The sequence below is a fragment of the Bombina bombina genome, chromosome 5 (assembly GCF_027579735.1).
Source record: "Bombina bombina isolate aBomBom1 chromosome 5, aBomBom1.pri, whole genome shotgun sequence".
NCBI lineage: Eukaryota > Metazoa > Chordata > Amphibia > Anura > Bombinatoridae > Bombina > Bombina bombina.
The window spans coordinates 477,206,690-477,230,189 of NC_069503.1; the positions used below are offsets into that span (position 1 = coordinate 477,206,690).

Here is a 23,500-nt window from a genome sequence, read left to right on the forward strand (position 1 = left end):
AAGAAAAACATGATTTTAATGCAGGACAATGCTCCATCACACGCGTCCAAGTACTCCACAGCGTGGCTGGCAAGAAAGGGTATAAAAGAAGAAAATCTAATGACATGGCCTCCTTGTTCACCTGATCTGAACCCCATTGAGAACCTGTGGTCCATCATCAAATGTGAGATTTACAAGGAGGGAAAACAGTACACCTCTCTGAACAGTGTCTGGGAGGCTGTGGTTGCTGCTGCACGCAATGTTGATGGTGAACAGATCAAAACACTGACAGAATCCATGGATGGCAGGCTTTTGAGTGTCCTTGCAAAGAAAGGTGGCTATATTGGTCACTGATTTGTTTTTGTTTTGTTTTTGAATGTCAGAAATGTATATTTGTGAATGTTGAGATGTTATATTGGTTTCACTGGTAAAAATAAATAATTGAAATGGGTATATATTTGTTTTTTGTTAAGTTGCCTAATAATTATGCACAGTAATAGTCACCTGCACACACAGATATCCCCCTAAAATAGCTATAACTAAAAACAAACTAAAAACTACTTCCAAAACTATTCAGCTTTGATATTAATGAGTTTTTTGGGTTCATTGAGAACATGGCCGTTGTTCAATAATAAAATTAATCCTCAAAAATACAACTTGCCTAATAATTCTGCACTCCCTGTATAGGAAATAATAAAGGTGGGTTAATCCAGCACCTAACTATTAATACACCTCTAGTAAATAGTTGAGAAGCTGTGTAAAAAAGCCACAATGAGCCACTGGATCTGAATCAAAGAAATACAATTTATTCAGAAATAAACAAACATTAAATCAAATACTCAAATACAATATAGGTTAATTCACCACGGTAATGAGTAATCCTAAAAAACTAGGGAGATAATGGCCATAAGTAATATACCGGTATATATGGATTATAAAACATAAACTCAGCACTGAGAATCTAAGCAGAAAAATTGTTATAAGCACAAATAACTGCACATTGTGATCACAGATAACCAGTTAGAATGCAACCTAGACAAGAGTCCAGCTTAGATGGCAAAGCAGTAACATATATTAGTGCAACGTCTCTAGGTTTAGAGAGATTCAGCAAAGTAATAAGCAGATGTCTTTACAAGTAGAAAGTTATATGATCCAAAGCACAGCCAGCCAGAGATATTAGTGAGCACAGTCAATAGTGAGAAATATATAACAGGAGCTTATGTAGAATAGTCCATAAGTCGAGGTAGCAAGTGTGAAAGCCTTGCGTGTAAGTAAAGCATATACAAGCCAGTAATTGAAATAGGGAAATCCAGCACAGCGTCTCTTGTATGAACAGAACAAAAACAGATGAGACCGGGTATTTCAAGGCTGAACAGCCTACAGCTCACCACACCGCAATATAGATAATCCTCTCCAGGGTATGCGGTTAGAGCTGCCCCTCCGTCTCCGGAAATTGCAGCTATGCGATCCGCTCCAAACTTGTGCCCCGACAGGCAGGCCAAAATCACCCGAAGTTAGCGTCCCACGCCTCCAAACTTCACAGAAGCGTGCTCTTCACGCAATGCGCGTTTCACCCTCAATCAGCATTGGGCTTTCTCAAGCGTCATGACGCTTGTATATGCTTTACTTACACGCAATGCTTTCACACTTGCTACCTCGACTTATGGACTATTCTACATAAGCTCCCGTTATATATTTCTCACTATTGACTGTGCTCACTAATATCTCTGGCTGGCTGTGCTTTGGATCATATAACTTTCTACTTGTAAAGACATCTGCTTATTACTTTGCTGAATCTCTCTAAACCTAGAGACTTTGCACTAATATATGTTACTGCTTTGCCATCTAAGCTGGACTCTTGTCTAGGTTGCATTCTAACTGGTTATCTGTGATCACAATGTGCAGTTATTTGTGCTTATAACAATTTTTCTGCTTAGATTCTCAGTGCTGAGTTTATGTTTAATAATCCATATATACCGGTATATTACTTATGGCCATTATCTCCCTAGTTTTTTAGGATTACTCATTACCGTGGTGAATTAACCTATATTGTATTTGAGTATTTGATTTAATGTTTGTTTATTTCTGAATAAATTGTATTTCTTTGATTCAGATCCAGTGGCTCATTGTGGCTTTTTTACACAGCTTCTCAACTATTTACTAGAGGTGTATTAATAGTTTGGTGCTAGATTAACCCATCTTTATTATTTCTTATATATATAATATATATATATATATATATATATATATATATATATATATATATATATATATATATATATATATATATGTTGTAAACAAGCTACACACATGCTCAAACCTCTGCAGCCCATTGGCTATTTATTAGCCCTATTTATTACTAATAAATAGCCAATGGGCTACAGAGGGTTGAGCATGTGTGTAGCTTCTTTACAACATATATATATATATATATATATATATATATATATATATATTGCAGTCTGTGTCCAGTGCACTCACTATTCCCCACTCGTAATTGCCGGTGTAACGCCGAGAATGATTTCCCGTGTATGTGCAGTATAAGTTATTTAATGTAAATAAATGGGGCAGGATAAGCAGATGAATGGGGCAGGTTAATCTACAGGGGCTGAGCTGAGAGCAGCTGAATGGAGGGGGGGTCGGAGCTCCGATGTTTGCCGAGAGGCAGGGGAAACCAGAAACACTGAGGAAACCATTCTCGGCATAACACCGTTTTCAAACTATGTCATATTTTGCATTAAATAATTCAATTTTGTATGTTAATATTGCTACTCTAGAGCCCACACCTCTTTCTAGTCACAGTAATTTTAAATGAGAAATTATTTACACATGATGCCGTGTCATAAATATTACTCTTTGACTACTGTAACACCCTGTTAGTTGGTTTACGTTTAAGTAACCTATCTCCACTTTGCCCTGTACTAAATGCTGCTGTCAGGCTTATCCGCCTCACCATCTGTCCTATGCTCCTATGCTGCTTATAAAAACATGGCAGCCTCCACGAGCAACACGTGTGGGGAGGCTGCCATGTTGTCAAGCGTCTTAGCTTGCTCTGAAAAGTCCCACCTTTTCTGGCACGCTGGAAGCAATTGGGACTTACGTCAGCAGAGCACTCAAAAAACGCCCAGCGTCTCACTTGCACGTATTAAGAAAACGCTCCAAGCGAGTCCCAGTTCGCTTGGAGCGCTGCCTGAACGCAGCTATAGCCTGCGATCCTTAGTACACCCATTAGCCCATCAGCGGGTGGCCTGCACCATGTTAGTTTAAGTGACTGGGAATCCAGAAAACTAGTGCGGCCGTCTAGCAACCATCAAAGTGTGACTATGACTAGGTATAATAAAGTCCAAGAAAGAAAAGAATGCTTGATTTTGAAATATGAATAATTCCCTTGATATCCTTTGCTGAATAAGCAGCAATGCACTACTGAGAGATAGCAGAAACACATCTAGTCAGAAGAGAAAAACGTGTGCAGGCACCAATTAACAGTTAGCTCCCACTAATGTAGGATATGTACCTATTCTTTTTCAACAATGGATACCAAGAGAACAAAGAACATTTGAAAATAAAAGTGAATTTAAAAGTGTCTTAAAATAACACGCTCTATCTAAATTATGGAAGTTTAATTTTGACTTTCCTGCACTAAAACACAATCTTTTTTTCTTTTTTGCTTGGAAGCTGTTAACACGGTTTAAATATTTTTTTTAACTCTCTGCTGCTGTATGTCTGTGCACAGCTCATCCATAAGGACTTGAGGGCATACCAATATTACTGGAAAGTAACCAGACAGAAAAAAAAATACAGGAAAATGTATTTCTTTTATTAAATAAAAAAAAAAATTCTGGTCATACCTAAAAACTATCATGAAACATAAAAACTTTTTTATAATTTTTAGAGCTCTATTATTTATAGAGACAGGAGCCACTTTAAAAAAAACATAATTATGCTTACCTGATAAATTTATTTCTCTTGTAGTGTATCCAGTCCACGGATCATCCATTACTTATGGGATATTCTCCTTCCCAACAGGAAGTTGCAAGAGGATCACCCACAGCAGAGCTGCTATATAGCTCCTCCCCTAACTGCCATATCCAGTCATTCGACCGAAACAAACAGAGAAAGGAGAAACCATAGGGTGCAGTGGTGACTGTAGTTTAATTAAATTTTAGACCTGCCTTAAAATGACAGGGCGGGCCGTGGACTGGATACACTACAAGAGAAATAAATTTATCAGGTAAGCATAAATTATGTTTTCTCTTGTTAAGTGTATCCAGTCCACGGATCATCCATTACTTATGGGATACCAATACCAAAGCTAAAGTACACGGATGATGGGAGGGACAAGGCAGGGATTAAGCGGAAGGAACCACTGCCTGCAGAAACTTTCTCCCAAAAACAGCCTCCGAAGAAGCAAAAGTATCAAATTTGTAAAATTTTGAAAAAGTGTGAAGCGAAGACCAAGTCGCGGCCTTGCAAATCTGTTCAACAGAGGCCTCATTTTTAAAGGCCCAGGTGGAAGCCACAGCTCTAGTAGAATAAGCTGTAATTCTTTCAGGGGGCTGCTGTCCAGCAGTCTCATAAGCTAGGCGTACAATACTCCGGAGCCAAAAGGAAAGAGAGGTTGCCGAAGCTTTTTGACCTCTCCTCTGTCCAGAATAAACGACAAACAGGGAAGATGTTTGACGAAAATCTTTAGTAGCTTGTAAGTAAAACTTCAAGGCACGGACTACGTCCAGATTATGTAAAAGACGTTCCTTCTTTGAAGAAGGATTAGGACACAATGATGGAACAACAATCTCTTGATTGATATTCTTGTTAGAAACCACCTTAGGTAAAAACCCAGGTTTGGTACGCAGAACTGTATAGAATACAATAAAGAAGAAGGCGCCAACATAGTGTGAATCTGTATTGAAAGTTGTTCACTCCCCACACATATATGGTACTTACGAGAAGTAAAGCACTTGAGAAGTGCTACAACGACTTTCTGGAGCATTAACAGCTGTCCAGGTAGCTGGTCTCTCGTCCTCAAAGTGAGCTCCTAGTACTGTGTACGGTCTGCAGCAATTTGCAGCTTGAACCCTTTCACCTGCTCCTTTCTCTCACTGTGTAATATGAGAGATGCCCAAACCAGGTGGGCTGGTAGCTATGATCGGATTTCAAGTGTTTGTTAAAATAACGATTCCTAAAACATATATCACTCAGCCGTGATCAGATATGGTTAAAAACAAATGTTTATTTCATAAACATATATCACAACGCGTTTCCCGGTCTACCTTGACCGCTTCCTCAGGTGAAGGTTATTTCACCTGAGGAAGCGGTCAAGGTAGACCGGGAAACGCGTTGTGATATATGTTTATGAAATAAACATTTGTTTTTAACCATATCTGATCACGGCTGAGTGATATATGTTTTAGGAATCGTTATTTTAACAAACACTTGAAATCCGATCATAGCTACCAGCCCACCTGGTTTGGGCATCTCTCATATTACACAGTGAGAGAAAGGAGCAGGTGAAAGGGTTCAAGCTGCAAATTGCTGCAGACCGTACACAGTACTAGGAGCTCACTTTGAGGACGAGAGACCAGCTACCTGGACAGCTGTTAATGCTCCAGAAAGTCGTTGTAGCACTTCTCAAGTACTTTACTTCTCGTAAGTACCATATATGTGTGGGGAGTGAACAACTTTCAATACAGATTCACACTATGTTGGCGCCTTCTTCTTTATTGTATTCTATACAGATTTGCCACGTTTGAATTGCCTTCACTTTTGGAAGAAGTCTTTTGCTGCCATACCATCAACTTTGGACTTTTTGGGTCACACACCTGATATCGGTTTGATTGACATTTTTGTATATGAGTTTATCTCACACCACCCAGTGTGTGGGACATTTATTGTTGTGTTTTTGCACTTGTATTTGATTATTTACACATAACCATTCGCTCACATTTGTTTTATATATGTTTAAGGGAACATATCTGATCTTTGTTGTTTTTGGGCGCTGCTGATTTATCACACTTTTTGTATTTATTGGTACGCAGAACTACCTTATCTGCATGAAAAATCAGATAAGGAGAATCACATTGTAAGGCAGATAGCTCAGAGACTCTCCGAGCCGAGGAAATAGCCATCAAAAACAGAACTTTCCAAGATAAAAGTTTAATATCAATGGAATGAAGGGGTTCAAACGGAACTCCTTGAAGAACTTTAAGAACCAAGTTTAAGCTCCATGGGGGAGCAACAGGTTTAAACACAGGCTTAATTCTAACCAAAGCCTGACAAAATGCCTGGACGTCTGGAACTTCTGCCAGACGCTTGTGCAAAAGAATAGACAGAGCAGAAATCTGTCCCTTTAAGGAACTAGCTGATAATCCTTTGTCCAAACCCTCTTGGAGAAAGGACAATATCCTAGGAATCCTAACCTTACTCCATGAGTAATTCTTGGATTCACACCAGTAAAGATATGTACGCCATATCTTGTGATAGATTTTCCTGGTAACAGGCTTTCGTGCCTGTATTAAGGTATCAATGACTGACTCGGAGAAGCCACGCTTTGATAGAATCAAGCGTTCAATCTCCATGCAGTCAGTCTCAGAGAAATTAGATTTGGATGATTGAAAGGACCTTGTATTAGAAGGTCCTGTCTTAGAGGCAGAGTCCATGGTGGAAAGGATGACATGTCCACTAGGTCTGCATACCAGGTCCTGCGTGGCCACGCTGGCGCTATAAGAATCACCGATGCTCTCTCCTGTTTGATTTTGGCAATCAGTCGAGGGAGCAGAGGAAACGGTGGAAACAGATAAGCCAGGTTGAAGAATCAAGGCGCTGCTAGAGCATCTATCAGCGTCGCTTCTGGGTCCCTGGACCTGGATCCGTAACAAGGAAGCTTGGCGTTCTGGCGAGACGCCATGAGATCCAACTCTGGTTTGCCCCAACGATGAATCAATTGAGCAAACACCTCCGGATGGAGTTCCCACTCCCCCGGGTGAAAAGTCTGACGACTTAGAAAATCCGCCACCCAGTTCTCCACGCCTGGGATATGGATTGCTGACAGGTGGGAAGAGTGAGTCTCTGCCCAGCGAATTATTTTTGAGACTTCTAACATCGCTAGGGAACTCCTGGTTCCCCCTTGATGGTTGATGTAAGCCACAGTCGTGATATTGTCCGACTGAAATCTGATGAACCTCAGTGTTGCTAACTGAGGCCAAGCCAGAAGAGCATTGAATATTGCTCTTAACTCCAGAATATTTATCGGAAGGAGTTTCTCCTCCTGAGTCCACGATCCCTGTGCCTTCAGGGAGTTCCAGACTGCACCCCAACCTAGAAGGCTGGCATCTGTTGTTACAATTGTCCAATCAGGCCTGCAAAAGGTCATACCCTCGGACAGGTGGACCCGAGACAACCACCAGAGAAGTGAATCTCTGGTCTCTTGATCCAGATTTAGCAGAGGGGACAAATCTGTGTAATCCCCATTCCACTGACTTAGCATGCATAATTGCAGCGGTCTGAGATGTAGGCGCGCAAATGGCACTATGTCCATTGCCGCTACCATTAAGCCGATCACCTCCATACACTGAGCCACCGAAGGGCGCGGAATGGAATGAACAATACGGCAATCATTTAGAAGCTTTGATAACCTGGACTCCGTCAGGTAAATTTTCATCTCTACAGAATCTATAAGAGTCCCTAAGAAGGAGACTCTTGTGAGTGGGGATAGAGAACTCTTTTCCTCGTTCACTTTCCACCAGTGCGATCTCAGAAATGCCAGAACTATCTCTGTATGAGACTTGGCAATTTGAAAGCTTGATGCCTGTATCAGGATGTCGTCTAGATACGGAGCCACCGTTATGCCTTGCGGTCTTAGAACCACCAGAAGTGAGCCCAGAACCTTTGTAAAGATTCTCGGGGCTGTAGCCAACCCAAAGGGAAGAGCTACAAATTGGTAATGCCTGTCTAGAAAGGCAAACCTTAGGAACCGATGATAATCTTTGTGAATCGGTATGTGAAGGTAGGCATCGTTTAAGTCCACTGTGGTCATGTACTGACCCTCTTGGATCATGGGTAGGATGGTCCGAATAGTTTCCATTTTGAAAGATGGAACTCTGAGGAATTTGTTTAAGATCTTTAGGTCCAAAATTGGTCTGAAGGTTCCCTCTTTTTTGGGAACCACAAACAGATTTGAATAAAAACCCTGTCCTTGTTCCGTCCGCGGAACTGGATGGATCACTCCCATTACTAGGAGGTCTTGCACACAGCGTAGGAATGCCTCTTTCTTTATCTGATTTGCAGATAACCTTGAAAGATGAAATCTCCCTTGTGGAGGGGAAGCTTTGAAGTCCAGAAGATATCCCTGAGATATGATCTCCAACTCCCAGGGATCCTTAACATCTCTTGCCCACGCCTGGGCGAAGAGAAAAAGTCTGCCCCCTACTAGATCCGTCGCCGGATAGGGGGCCGTTCCTTCATGCTGTCTTAGAGGCAGCAGCAGGCTTTCTGGCCTGCTTGCCTTTGTTCCAGGACTGGTTAGGTTTCCAGGCCTGCTTAGATTGAGCAAAAGTTCCCTCTTGTCTTGAAGCGGAGGAAGTTGATGCTGCACCTGCCTTGGAATTTCGAAAGGCACGAAAATTAGACTGTTTGGCCTTTGATTTGGCTCTGTCCTGAGGAAGGGTATGACCCTTACCTCCAGTAATGTCAGCAATAATTTCTTTCAAACCAGGCTGAATAAGGTCTGCCCCTTGAAAGGAATGTTGAGTAATTTAGACTTTGAAGTCACATCAGCTGACCAGGATTTGAGCCATAGCGCCCTACGCGCCTGGATGGCGAATCCGGAATTCTTAGCCGTTAGTTTAGTCAAATGAACAATGGCATCAGAAACAAATGAGTTAGCTAGCTTAAGAGTTCTAAGCTTGTCAACAATTTCAGTCAATGGAGCTGTATGGATGGCCTCTTCCAGGGCCTCAAACCAGAATGCCGCCGCAGCAGTGACAGGCGCAATGCATGCAAGGGGCTGTAAAATAAAACCTTGTTGAATAAACATTTTCTTAAGGCAACCCTCTAATTTTTTATCTATTGGATCTGAAAAAGCACAACTGTCCTCAACCGGGATAGTGTTACGCTTTGCTAAAGTAGAAACTGCTCCCTCCACCTTAGGGACAGTCTGCCATAAGTCCCGTGTAGTGGCATCTATTGGAAACATTTTTCTAAATATAGGAGGTGGGGAAAAGGGCACACCGGGCCTATCCCACTCCTTACTAATAATTTCTGTAAGCCTTTTAGGTATTGGAAAAACATCAGTACTCACCGGCACTGCATAGTATTTATCCAGCCTACACAATTTCTCTGGCACTGCAATTGTGTCACAGTCATTCAGAGCAGCTAATACCTCCCCAAGCAATACACGGAGGTTCTCAAGCTTAAATTTAAAATTAGAAATCTCTGAATCAGGTCTCCCCGAATCAGAGACGTCACCCACAGACTGAAGATCTCCATCCTCAGGTTCTGCATATTGTGACGCAGTATCAGACATGGCTCTTACAGCATCTACGCGCTCTGTATCGCGTCTAACCCCAGAGCTATCGCGCTTGCCTCTCAATTCAGGCAATCTGGATAATACCTCTGACAGGGTATTATTCATGATTGCAGCCATGTACTGCAAAGTAATCGCTATGGGCGTCCCTGATGTACTTGGCGCCATATTAGCGTGCGTTCCTTGAGCGGGAGGCGTAGGGTCTGACACGTGGGGAGAGTTAGTCGGCATAACTTCCCCCTCGACAGACCCCTCTGGTGACAATTATTTTATAGATAAAGACTGATCTTTACTGTGTAAGGTGAAATCAATACATTTAGTACACATTCTCCTATGGGGCTCCACCATGGCTTTTAAACATAATGAACAAGTATCCTCTGTTTCAGACATGTTTGTACAGACTAGCAATGAGACTAGCAAGCTTGGAAAACACTTTAAAGCAAGTTAACAAGCAATATAAAAAAAAAACGTTACTGTGCCTTTAAGAGAAACAAATTTTGACAAAATTTGAAATAACAGTGAAAAAAGGCAGTTACACTAACAACATTTTTACAGTGTATGTAACAAGTCAGCAGAGCATTGCACCCACTTGCAAATGGATGATTAACCCCTTAATAACAAAAACAGAATAATAAATGACAAAAACGTTTTTTAAACACAGTCACAACTGCCACAGTCTACTGTGATTGTTACCCTCCTCAAACACGACTTTGAAGCCTTTTGAGCCCTTCAGAGATGTCCTGTATCATGCAGAGGGAAGCTGAATGTCTCTGTCAGTATTTTTAGCTGCACAGAAAAGCACAAAAATAGGCCCTTCCCACTCATATTGCAACAGTGGAAAGCTTCAGGAAACTGTCTCTAGGCAGAAATCAAACCAGCCATGTGGAAAAAAACTAGGCCCCAACCCAGAAGCAGAACTTTTTTTCATTTTCTGCGATGAGATTTTTTGTAGTGAAAAATTTTCTGCAGGTCATTTTGAAATAAAATTCGGTTTTAAATCATTCATAAACAAACATTTATTTAAAACTTGGTAAACTTTCACATGTAATGTGGGTGTGTGTGTATATGTGTGGACTGACCCCATTCTATCATTACCAGCTCTGCTCAGCTGACAATCAAATATAAAGTCCCCTATCCCACCTTTTGTGCATATATGCTTAAAGAACCACAATATAGTTACCATTCCTTTTTTCCCCCAAGAAAAATAAAAATAGGGTGGTGATATACATTTTAAATGTTAATAGAATTTTTGTTCTGTTAACATTTAAAATGTATATCACTCACAACCCTGGTTTAATTTTTACTGTTCTTGAGGAAGCACTGCTATAGTAGGCAAACAAAAGTAGACTTTCTTTCATCAGAGAAACTTAGGCTAATAGTAATAAAATACTAGTCTACTAGTACTAATTATATTAGTATTATTATTGCTATTATTTACAATTTGCAAATAAAAAGGCTTTGGTTGTTCATTCATTGTTTAAAATCTGATTCCAATATTTAGTGAAGGAAGGTGATAATAAATAACAGATGTGTCGCTGATCTAAATTTGCTAGCATAACCCCTTGGTTGTAAAAGAGGAGTGTGCAAACTATTTAGCCCCTTCTGACAACAAACTGACCCACCACAATAACCAAAATACTGCCAACCTAACACTAACAGTGTCTTAGGGCGAGTTTTTAGAACATATTGGCATCATTTTTTTTTTTTTCTTTCAGAGAAGTATTTAAAAAACCCCCAAAAAAACAAGCTTATTGCAGTAATGCCAAAAGAACCTGAAATGTACTGGAATGTATTCTTTACACTCACACAGCCAGTGAACAAACTTTAAAAAATAAATGAAAACTTTTTTTTTTTTTTTTTTTTAAAGCAAGATAGTATACATAGACACACAAATGTATAGATTATATTAACACTGAGGGTGTGAGGACAGGAATAAAACATTTGTAAAGGAGAGGAGTTTTGGTAACACTGGACTGGAGAAATACTGGATTATAAGATAAAAATTACTGTAGAATTGAATTGTGGCCCCAGGGCGGCTTTGGCTAGGGACATGGAAGGGCTCAGGAGGAGTAAATTAATTTAGCAATTTCCACCCAGTAAGTGCCATAGTACAAACAAAAAAATCTGCTTAAAGGGCCAGTATACACCGAGGACTATGATTTACATTCAGTGGGCTCATTACACAGACCTGTCCCTGCATTAATATTTCAATAGAGCCGAGCAGTGGTGCGGTGGTAGTGTGAGGAGAGGGCTGAGTGAGAACAGGAAAAGAGGGCACAACAAATGTTTACATTTGCGCACATCTCCTACTGCAGCGCATCACATAATTCTGGGAGACCGCAGACCGGCAATGTGTGCTCTATGCCTCAACAGCGTATCACCTACAGCACGTCTTAGCTATGATCTACATTTACAGACCAGCCCCTGCATTAATATTTCAATAGAGCCAAGCGGTGGTGCGGTGGTAATGTGAGAAGAGGGCTTAGTGAGAGCAGGAAAAGAGCGTATCACCTACAGCACATCTTAGCTATGATCTACATTCACAGACCTGCCCCTGCATTAATATTTCAATAGAGCCGAGCGGTGGTGCGGTGGTAGTGTGAGAAGAGGGCTTAGTGAGAGCAGGAAAAGAGCGCACAACAAATGTTTACATTTGCGCACATCTCCTACTGCAGCACATCACATCATTCTGGGAGACCGCAGACCGGCAATGTATGCTGTATGCCTCAACAGCGTATCACCTACAGCACGTCTACTATGATTTACATTCACAGACCTGCCCCTGCATTAGTGTACAGCATGTGTAACCTCATCACCCACTTGCACAGCATTTCTCCGGTATATGGGATCTTGCAGGTCACCATGCTGTACACTAATGCAGGGGCCGGTCTGTAAATATAGATCATAGCTAAGGTGATACGCTCTTTTCCTGCTCTCACTAAGCCCTCTTCTCACATTACCACCGCACCACCGCTCGGCTCTATTGAAATATTAATGCAGGGGCAGGTCTGTAAATGTAGATCATAGCTAAGACGTGCTGTAGGTGATACGCTCTTTTCCTGCTCTCACTAAGCCCTCTTCTCACATTACCACCGCACCACCGCTTGGCTCTATTGAAATATTAATGCAGGGGCTGGTCTGTAAATGTAGATCATAGCTAAGACGTGCTGTAGGTGATACGCTGTTGAGGCATAGAGCACACATTGCAGGTCTGCGGTCTCCCAGAATTATGTGATGCGCTGCAGGAGATGTGCGCAAATGTAAACATTTGTTGTGCGCTCTTTTCCTGTTCTCACTCAGCCCTCTTCCCACACTACCGCCGCACCACCGCTCGGCTCTATTGAAATAATACAATAATAATAAAACATTTTTAAAAAGCTTTTAATCCTTCTGCTTGCCCGCAGCAGGGCTAAAGTAAAAAAAAACACATGCCCTGTGCCGAGAACTGACTTACCTCACAGTCGCAGAAGCTGTTCTGGCGGGTAAAAGTATCAATAATGATATTGCATAAAAAAGTATCAATTTCAGGAGCAGAGCAGCCATTAGCCAATCATTTAAAAGTACTGTCTGCACTAAAAATGTGCCGGTTGTCCATTTGAAAGCACTGCACTGGCCAGAAAAAAAAAAAAAAAAAATTCTGTTGAAGAAAAAATTATCTGTTTAACAGACCTGGCCGTTCTTTCTGCAGGCAGGCTCCACTTTCTGCGATAATATCGCAGATCGCACTATGTTCTGCCTTGGGGGGCCCCAATAAGTTTTGTCACCAAACATATATAAAAACGATTAACATGCCAGCAAACGTTTTATATTACATTTTTATAAGAGTATGCATCTCTATTAATAAGCCTGATACCAGTAGCTATCACTGCATTTAAGGCTTTACTTACATTAATCCGGTATAAGCAGCATTTTCTAGCAAATTCCATCCCTAGAAAAATATTAACTGCACATACCTTATTGCAGGAAAACCTGCACGCCATTCCCTCTCTGAAGTTACCTCACTCCTCAGAATATGTGAGAACAGCCATGGATCTTAGTTACTTCTGCTAAGATCATAGAAAATGCAGGCAGATTCTTCTTCTAAATACTGAGATAAACAGCACACTCCGGTACCATTTAAAAATAACAAACTTTTGATTGAAGAAATAAACTAAGTATAAAACACCACTCTCCTCTTACGACCTCCATCTTTGTTGAGGGCTGCAAGAGAATGACTGGATATGGCAGTTAGGGGAGGAGCTATATAGCAGCTCTGCTGTGGGTGATCCTCTTGTAACTTCCTGTTGGGAAGGAGAATATCCCATAAGTAATGGATGATCCGTGGACTGGATACACTTAACAAGAGAAAATAATATTTATGTAAAACACTTTCATGTGTATGATTATTTTTTTAGTTGTTCAATGTGACATGGATCAACAGTTTCAGTATAAAATGGTCTCCATCTTACCTGTAGAACTGATACTTTGTTCAACCGTACTGTCTGAAGGTGTTGAAGAAACCTATGGTTAAACAAAAGTTTATATATCAAAGCATACAATATGTACATTAACCCTGTATTATTTTAAGTCTAAAATAGAATTGTATATAGTTCTTGCTTCATCAATAAGCAGCAGTGTGATTTTAGACAGCAGGCAAAGCACTTAACACATTATCAATTATTTTACCCAGCCACTGACATCAAAACATACTGTACTTCATTTTTTTTTACTTTTTTACAATTAGTCTTCCATTTATTTTATAAACAATATAAATGGGTTCTTGATTAAAGGAATAACAGATCACAAATCTCATTAGGTGGGATCACTAACTTACATACAAACCCCTCCCCCACCAATCTAGAAAAACACCTATGCATTTAATTTAGAACACATCCAGACGTGTTTTGAGGTTGGTGTGTTCTTTCAAACCATTAATAAACAAGCACTCATTCTAACTAAGAAGAACAATATATTATTATTTTAATCATATCCTATAGCAGACAACCCTTTTTTTCAAATTGTTTGCAAGTAATAGTCTATTGTTGCTGTGTGGGCTTGGAGAGGATTGTTCATATACTCAAGTAAGAGACTTGTGTATATAGAATTATTGTATAGACTTGTGTATAGAATTATTGTATAGAAAACAAGCAAATCTAGGCAAGTATCCCTGCTTGCTTTCCCCAGAAGTAATCTGTATATATTGTTATTAATTCAGCAGGGAACTCTGGGTAAGATATGCAAATTAAGTATACAATAGCATGCGTTTTGCTTCTAAATGCTGTTCTAAACATAGCAATTCCCTGTATGGGGTGGATGCAGCAACAACAAAAAATAAAGGGGACTGCTGTGTTTAGAACAGTAAAAAAGCAAAAAGCGTGATATGTTGTATATCTAATTGCATATCTTACCCAGAGTTCTGTGGTGCATTGGAACAATGTATACGAAGTACCACTGGGGAAAAGCAAGCTGGCATACTTGCTGAGATATGCTAATTTTTTTAAATTTGTTTTTTAATTGAGGTTCAATTTAAGGCATACAAATAACATATGTCAGATGAAAATAAAGAAAAGAAAAAACAGACATATTTCACAGTATATAAACAATTTGTACTAGTAACAGAAATGCAATGAATGCTTATATGAGACAATAAAGAGTAAAATATGGTACACAAATAAGGTGTATGACATATGTTTGAAACAGAAATATTATTATAGGTTGCCATCTAGGTAATATCACTAAACTGAAACATTTATGTTAATAGGCAACCTAACTGACTGCCAATGAATATATAAACCTGCTAAAAGAGAATAACTCATAGGTCACTTTTGGGCCTGACCTGTGTTGGAAATGAAAGAAGGTATCATGTTTTGTAGGGACCACTTTTGGGTCTCTTAGTACTACCTCATTTTGACAAGTTTATGAAAAGGACAATTTGCGATGAAATATACAGTAATGGGATGAACTTGCTGATAGAGGCCTAGGCTTTATGTATGTTGCGAAGACTCAAGGGTGTATTGCCATATGCTGCCCAGAAGGAGCAAATATATGAATCTTGCACAATTTCAGTTTTGTCACAATGCATGGAATAGGGGACTATATTCTGAAATATGACGCAAAGTATAAATATACCAGTAGTTAGGCAAGCCAAATTCGTCTTATAGAGGGTGATCATTGATTCTTGTCATATCAAGAATCAACTTTCCAATTTACTTCCATTAACAAAATGTGTACAGTATTTTTATTTTTAAACTTTTTGAGCCACCAGCTCCTACTGAGCATGTGCAAGAATAAGTGTGTATGCATTTGTGAATGGTTGATGGCTGTCACGTTACGTGTATGCATTTTTGATTGGCTGATGGCTGTCACATGGTACAGGGGGAGTGGAAAAAGACATAACTTTTAAAATTGTCAGAAAAAAAATCTACTACTTATTTGAAGTTCAGATTAAATGCTATTGCATTGTCTTGTTATCTTGCATTTGTTGATTATGCAAATATACTGTGTTGACTGGTCCTTTAAGTAAAAAAAAGTCTCTAGGCATCTACTGTGTTCAGTCCAGCTAACCCGTTCCCTGCCTTAAATAACAGTAACAATCTAATAGATGAACACTAATCTTGATGAAGTATGCTGATATCGCTATGTGAAATCCACCTCATTTGTTGTAGATTCTGCAAGGATATTCTTCTTCGCTCAGAGAGACACTCACACCAGAATGCTTGAATTCAGGTATAACTTTATTCTGGTTTCCATCAGCTTACAGACAGCAATGAGAACCTACACAACTCATGTGTGTGTGGCTAACTGTTGATTCCATTAGGCTCTGATTACATAAAAGATTACATATCCTTTTATACATTTACTGTAATATAGGATTCAATGAGAGACGTCTGGCCAACGTTTGTTGATAAAGATCTGTTAGCATTGAGGCCCTTGTCAGTCGTAAATTCTGATAACCAGTGAAAAGAACATGAGACAGAAAGCTCATTCTGAATGTACCATTATCTCTTTCCACCACTCAAGGATTATAAGAGTGCCAGATGTTAGGGTTTACGACTTCAGAAAACATGGAAAGTGCCAGATATTGAGACATTTATTGCACGCACAAATATAATTAAAGGGCCATTATACACTCATTTTTTCTTTGCATAAATGTTTTGTAGATCTATTTATAAAGCCCATAAAGTTAGTTTTTAAAAAAAATGTATAATTTTGCTTATTTTTAAATAACATTGCTCTGATTTTAAGACTCCTAACCAAGCCCCAAAGTTTTATTTGAATACCGTCAGCTACCTTCTCCAGCTTGCTCCTGTTTGTGTAAAGGGTCTTTTCATATGCAAAAGAAGGGGGAGGGGGTCTTATTTCCCACTTGCAGTGGGCTTTCCAACTACCTTTTCAACAGAGCTAAACTGAAAGCTTCTAAGTACGTTTTTAAACCATTTTATGTTTAAATATTTTTTATTGTCATTATTTTGAAACTTTGAAAACCAATTACAGACATACCTTCCCCTCCATGTAGTTCCCTCTGCATGAAGGTTAGGAAGAAGACAATCAATATAACATCATTTATGTAGCAAACAATATAGCTAATGTGGTAGGGTTTATCGTGCTCTACACATTCCCAAAGATATTTGAATGTCCTTTTAGGTTCTGGGATGAAAGATAGGTGGTAATATTCGTAGGTCATCTTTTTCACGTGATGATTTATTTGAGTATCTTCTATAGTGTTAGGGAATCTCTCTTAAGGGGTAGAGCAAATATCTAATTTAACTTCCATATTAACCTGTTGTTGAGTTACGGTAGCAGTTTCACAGTATCTGAGGTCACTTGAATTAACTCTACATAAATTAACTTTAAAGAGGTATATCCTCCTTAGGAGGTAAAATTATATAAATAGGGTATAAAAAGGGGAAGGGGGGAAGGGGGGGGAGGGGAGTGACGACACAACCTGTTGTGATTATTAGGGAGTGATTTCGCAGTAGGTAAGATCGCTCATTATTTTTGTGTTTCAATGTTTTATTTAGCTATCCAGTAATACCATATCGCTAGGAAAGTTTCTCTATTGTCTAAGGTGTGAGATGCCAGCTCATACATAGTATATGTATATTGGATTTTATTATAAATTTCTGTCCAGGTTGGGCTGCCTGTCTTCCAATATCTGGCTATACATGTCCTTGTGATTGTACACAATATCCTAATAAATGTGTTGATATGTTTATTAAGTGTACTAATATTTATGTGTAGAAGGGCCTGTTGTATGGTAAGATCTATATTTTCGTTCAGTATGTGACTAAGGAAGGAGGATAGCTGTTGCCATATCCCTGTAATTTCTTTGCAGTCCCACCACATATGTTTATATGTTCCTGCCTCTCCACACCCTCTGTAACATAAGGGACTTCCCTGTGTGTGCATATGAGCCGTTCTAATGGGTGTTAGATACCATCGGTGTATAGTCTTGATTATGTTCTCCTTAAGGTCTACACTTATAAGTCCCTTCTCAGCCTTTAGAAATATCGTTTCCCATTCTTTAGTTTCTTTAGAAATGTGGAGATCCCTTTCCCAAGCTATCATAGCAGGGGTTTTGATTTTATTCTGTGATATTTGAATATTTGTATAGAGGATAGAAATAGTATGTTTATCTCGTTCTTGCGATTTACAAAGATGTTCTAGTGGCGCGGTGTACCTTTCTCTTGGGTGTTTCATATATATCTGGGTGGCTGAATGAATCTGTAGGTATAAATACCATCTCAATTTCAAGGGGGATAATTTTTCTTGAAGTTGGTTAAATGTAAGTGTAGTTCCTCCCTCTATAAAGTCTGCTACTCTATAGAGACCCTTATTTTCCCATTTCTGCAGTTGATCCCAGAGCTCTCTGGGCAAAATATATTTTATCGGGATATATAAGGAATATTGTGGAATAAGATTGTATTTGGTTTTTGCTTTCTTCCACGTTGTTATTGTGGTGTTTGTAGTGTAAGGTCTATATGATTCTTGTTTGGATTGTGTTTTCTCAGGATCCCAGATAATGGTATCCATTTCCCCCCAACCACCTAGCATTGTTTCTAGAGTGGGCCAGATAATTTCTTTATTTCTTTTTAGTAATAGACTATCTTGTGCTAATCTGGCGGCGTGGTAATATTCCATTAAATTGGGGACCCCAATGCCTCCCAGAGTCCTGTGTCTAGTCAGGATTGATTTAGCAATCCTGTTCGTTTTGTCTCCTCTTATATAAATTAGTATCTCTTTTTGCAATGAGTCTATATCTGTTTTGACAATTTGGATAGGGAGTGTTCTAAAGAGATACAAGATCCTTGGCAAGATTGTCATCTTAACCGCGGCCACTCTGCCTAGCCATGAAAATTTATAGGTTTTCCACTTTGATAAATCTTTTTTAATTTGTTTGAACAATGGGATATCATTTACTTTGTATAGATGTGAAGGGCAGGAAGGAAGGTGAACTCCAAGGTATTTTAATGAATGTTTCATCCATTTAAAGTTGAAATTAGTTTCTAATAGCGTCTGAGTCATTTGTGGTAGTGCAATGGGTAGAGCTTCACACTTTTCTGTGTTTATTTTGAATCCCGATATGGTAGAGAAGGTTGCTAATGTTTGGTAAAGGTTGGGTAATGATACTAAGGGGTTAGTCACAGTCAATAAAATATCGTCCGCAAACAAAGCCAATTTATGTTCCACCTTAGCTAACTTAACTCCCGAGATGTCTAATTGAGAGCGGATTTTGGCGGCCAGAGGTTCAATGCAAAGAGCGAAAAGTAATGGAGACAAAGGGCAACCTTGTCTAGTCCCATTACGAATTGGGAAGGGTTGTGATTTGTATCCTGCAGATGAAACCTGAGCTCCCGGCATGGAATAGACAGCTTTTAGTGCCTTAATGAATGCCCCCTCAAACCCCATTTTATGCATTACTACAAACATATAATTCCAGTCAATTCTATCAAACGCCTTCTCCGCGTCTAATGATAAGAGCAGAGAAGGCGTTTGTGTTTCATTTAAGGTCTGAATTAAGTTGGTGACTTTGCGGATATTGTCTGGAGCTTCCCTACCTTTGACAAAGCCCACCTGATCTGGGTGGACTAGGTGTGGTATAATATGTTTTAATCTGTTTGCCAATATCTTTGTAAATATTTTTTTTTTTTTTTTTTTTTTTTTTTTAAATTTCAAAATTTTTATTAGTAAAGATTTCTCAAATATAATAGTGATGTAATAAACAATTTGGAGCTCGCAGGCTCCTACAGAAAGTATGAACAGAAAAAAATGGTACACTAAGAATGTGCCAGGTCAAGATGCGTTCCTAGAATGAGGAAAATGAACACAGTATAGTTCGAGTCAGATGAGGTGAGTTGACTGGGGTGGGGGGAGGGACTAGGGAGGGGGGAAAGGAGGGGTTGTTATTAGAGGCCGAGGTTTAGTTCATGTGCGGGTGGTACATGGAGAAGGTTGTCTAGAGTGCGTTTACTCTAGGGTTTGGGGTCCAAGTAATGGAGTGGTTAGATTGCCAGTCTGCCCACACTAGTTCAAATAGGTCTGAATTATTCAGGGAGTAAAAGATGGGTTTCTCCATATTGTAGATGTATGCCATATAGTTTAGAATGCATGACCATTTTGGGGGCGTCTCGGTTTTCCAAGCCTTGGCTATTGTCGCTTTGGTAGCTGTTAGCAAATAAATTGCTAGGTATGCTTGATGTTTAGGTAGTTTAGTAATGCCTATGTGTAAGAGGGCGTTAGAAGGAGTTATAGGGAGTGTTATGCCTAATCTCCCTAGCGTACGGAAGCAGGTACTCCATAAGGGTTTTAACTTGGGGCATTCCCACCATATGTGTAGAGAGTCTCCTTTTTTGCCACAGTTACGCCAGCATAAAGGAGAGGTAGAGACGAACATTTTGTTAAGTCTCGCGGGGGTAAGGTACCAGTTCGTTAAGAGTTTATAATATGTTTCGAAGAGTGTGACACAGTGTAGTGCTTTTTTAGTGAGGGAAATTACATGATGCCATAATTGTGGGGGCAGGGTCAAGTTCAGCACTGATTCCCATGCGAGCAAGTGAGGAAGTTTATTCTCAGAGTCTGTGTTTCCTATTAAGGTGTAATGCATTGACAATGGTCTGTGAAGTTTGTTACCTTGTTGCCAAGTCGTTTCCCAAAGTGTACGGGGTCGGTGTAACTCAGGTCGAAATCCCCAGCTAATAAGAAAGCTCTTTAGTCTTGTGTATTCATATGTCATGAACCTGGGTAAGTTGGAGCTAGCTTTTATGTCTGAGAGTGTCACGAAATGCGGAGAAGGTGAAGTAACCCAGAGGTCAGCTACTGTTTGTATTCCGATTCGTGTCCAAGTATTAGGATGAGAGTCAGGTAAGCCTCGTAGGAGACCTGTCAAGGGGGTAATAGGTGAGGGATGTGGGGCGATGTGTGGGTAGTGTCTTAGCTTATCCCATATGGTGAGGCATTCTAGTATTATGTTATTGCTAATGTCTGTGGTACGTCTTAGATGGGCAGGGATCCAAATTAAATCGGGTAAAAATATATGGCTTGGGAGGGAGGCTTGTTCTATGGTTTTCCATTTGCTAGGGGAATCTTTCGCGCCCCATTGCGAAATATGGGTGAGCATGGCTCCTTCATAGTACCTAGTTATTGAAGGGGAGGCTATACCTCCTCTACTAAGGGGGCTTTGAAGGATTTTGTGCGCCACTCTGGGGGGTTTGTGTTGCCATATATATTTTGTAAATTCACTCTGAAATTGGCGAAGGAGATATCCCGGGATACGGAGAGGTAGACATCTAAATAAATAAGTAATTTTAGGTAGAAAAGACATTTTAAGGGCTGTTAGCCTACCTATCCATGAAATATGAGTGTAGTCCCATTTGTCTCTCAGGGTGCGCAGTTCAGTTAAAAGGGGCAGGTAGTTGTCTTTGATCATCTGAGGGATATTATTTGATATCTTAACGCCTAAATGGGAGATAAAATTATTGACGCAATGGACTCTGTATCGGACTCTGAGGGTGTCAACTGTATTCTGTGGAATTCCCCAAGTAAAGATTTCTGTTTTACCTAGATTTAACTTGTAATGTGACATATCTCCAAAGGTGTCTAAAATTTCTATCAGTCTTGGGAATGAAGATAGGGGGTCTGATGAGAATATTGTGATGTCGTCTGCAAAGAGTGCAATTTTGTGGATAGTGCCATGTAGGCGGATGCCATCAATTTTTATATCTTGTCTGATTTGTTCTGCTAGTGGTTCGATTGCCAGGGCAAAAAGAAGGGGAGAGAGTGGACACCCTTGTCTGGTGCCATTAGATATTGGGAAGGGGGGTGAGGCAAAGCCTAGGCCTCTAACTACTGCTGTGGGAGTGGAGTAAAGGGCCTGTATCGCTTTGATAATTTGATCTGGGAAACCAAAGATTTTGAGGGTTTCCCATAAGTAGGACCATCTAACACGGTCGAAAGCTTTCTCTGCATCTAATGAGATTACAGAGAATGGCCTATTTAGTCTGGTGGATTCAGTGCAGATGTTTAAGAGACGTCTAGTATTGTCTGGTCCTTCGCGATGGGGGATAAATCCTACTTGGTCTAGGTTTATGAGTTTCGGGAGTAATTTGGATATGCGTATAGCAAATAATTTAGCGTAAATTTTAATGTCTAAATTAATTAGGGAGATTGGCCTGTAATTGGAGCATAAAGATGGGTCTTTTTGGGGCTTAGGAATAGTAATCACCGTTGCTTCCAGGAATTCCTGACTAAACCTACCCTGTTCTCTAGCATAGTTAAAAAATCTTAAGAGTAGTGGGGTTAGTTCGTTTGTGTATGTTTTGTAGAATGCAGCCGAGTAGCCATCTGGGCCCGGAGTTTTGAAAGGTTTTAGATGTTTTATTACGTGTTTGATTTCCTTAGAGGTGAAGGGGGATGAGAGTGTTTCTTGGTCATCAGACGACAATGAGGGAAGATTTAAGTTGCGAAGGAAAGAGCTAATCTTGTCAACAGGAGTTAGTTTGTCACTTGCATTTTTTTCTAGATTGTATAGGTTTGAGTAAAATCTCTCAAAGCAAGTGCCAATGTCTAAGGGTTTGCGGTATGTCTGGTTCTCAAATTGAATCTGATGTATTCTTGAGGTGCTCGTCCTATTTTTAAGTTTATTTGCTAATAGTGTATCTGCTTTGTTACTCTTGTGGTAAGTAATCTGTTTCAGTTTAAATAAATTAGCCTGAGTGCGTTTTAGCTCTAGTTGGTTAATATGATTTTTAATCTGTATAATTTGAGCTGTGATTTCATCTGAGGGAGTATTTCTGTTTAGGAGTTCTAGACGACGTAATTCAATATGAGATTTGGAAAGGGGTAGGCCAGATAGTTTTTTGAGATGAGCTTGTTTTTTAATTATGATACCCCTAAAGGTGGCTTTTGCCGCCCCCCATAGTGTGTCATCTCTGACCTGATTATTGTCATTAGTTTGGCAGTAGAAGGCTATGTCTTTTCTCAGGGTTTCCTTAAATGCAGCATCCTGTAAGATGTCATGCGGCAGGCGCCATGAAGGCTTAACATTATGTCGTTCCGCTGAGCGGAGGGTTACTGTGACTAGGTCGTGATCAGACCATGGGCATAGGGAGATGGTAGAGTGTTTGACTTGGTCAAGGGTTTCTGCTGAGCAAAAAACATAGTCGAGTCTGGAGTATGTTTTATGAGGAAATGAGAAGTGAGTGTAGTCTCTATCCCTAGCGTGAAGTGAACGCCATACATCGAAGTAGCCGAAGTGAGTAATGATTTGTCTGAACTTTTGGGAGAGTTGAGCAGGAGGGGTAGTGTGTTTTGTCCAGGAAGTTCTTTTTCTGTCTAGTATTGGGTCCCAAGTCATATTGAAGTCCCCAGCTAGTAAGACTCTGCCTATTTTTATCCGGTCGACTGTGTGTAGGATCCGCTTGAGGTATCTAGGCTGATGTGAGTTAGGTAGATAGATAGAGACTAAGGTATGATCAGTGTGGTCTAGCTTACATGTTAGAATGAGAAATCTAGATTGGGGATCTT

At 39.9% G+C, this 23,500-nt stretch overlaps 1 protein-coding gene across 1 annotated transcript in view; it reads right to left on the reverse strand.

The window, feature by feature from the left end:
* The window catches only part of LOC128660489 (uncharacterized), an 808,651-nt gene that overhangs the window by 72,563 nt on the left and 712,588 nt on the right, over nt 1–23,500 (reverse strand). The window contains exon 12 of the mRNA XM_053714366.1: nt 13,948–13,999. Coding sequence (XP_053570341.1) covers nt 13,948–13,999 — 52 coding nt within the window. The remainder of the gene's footprint in view (nt 1–13,947; nt 14,000–23,500) is intronic.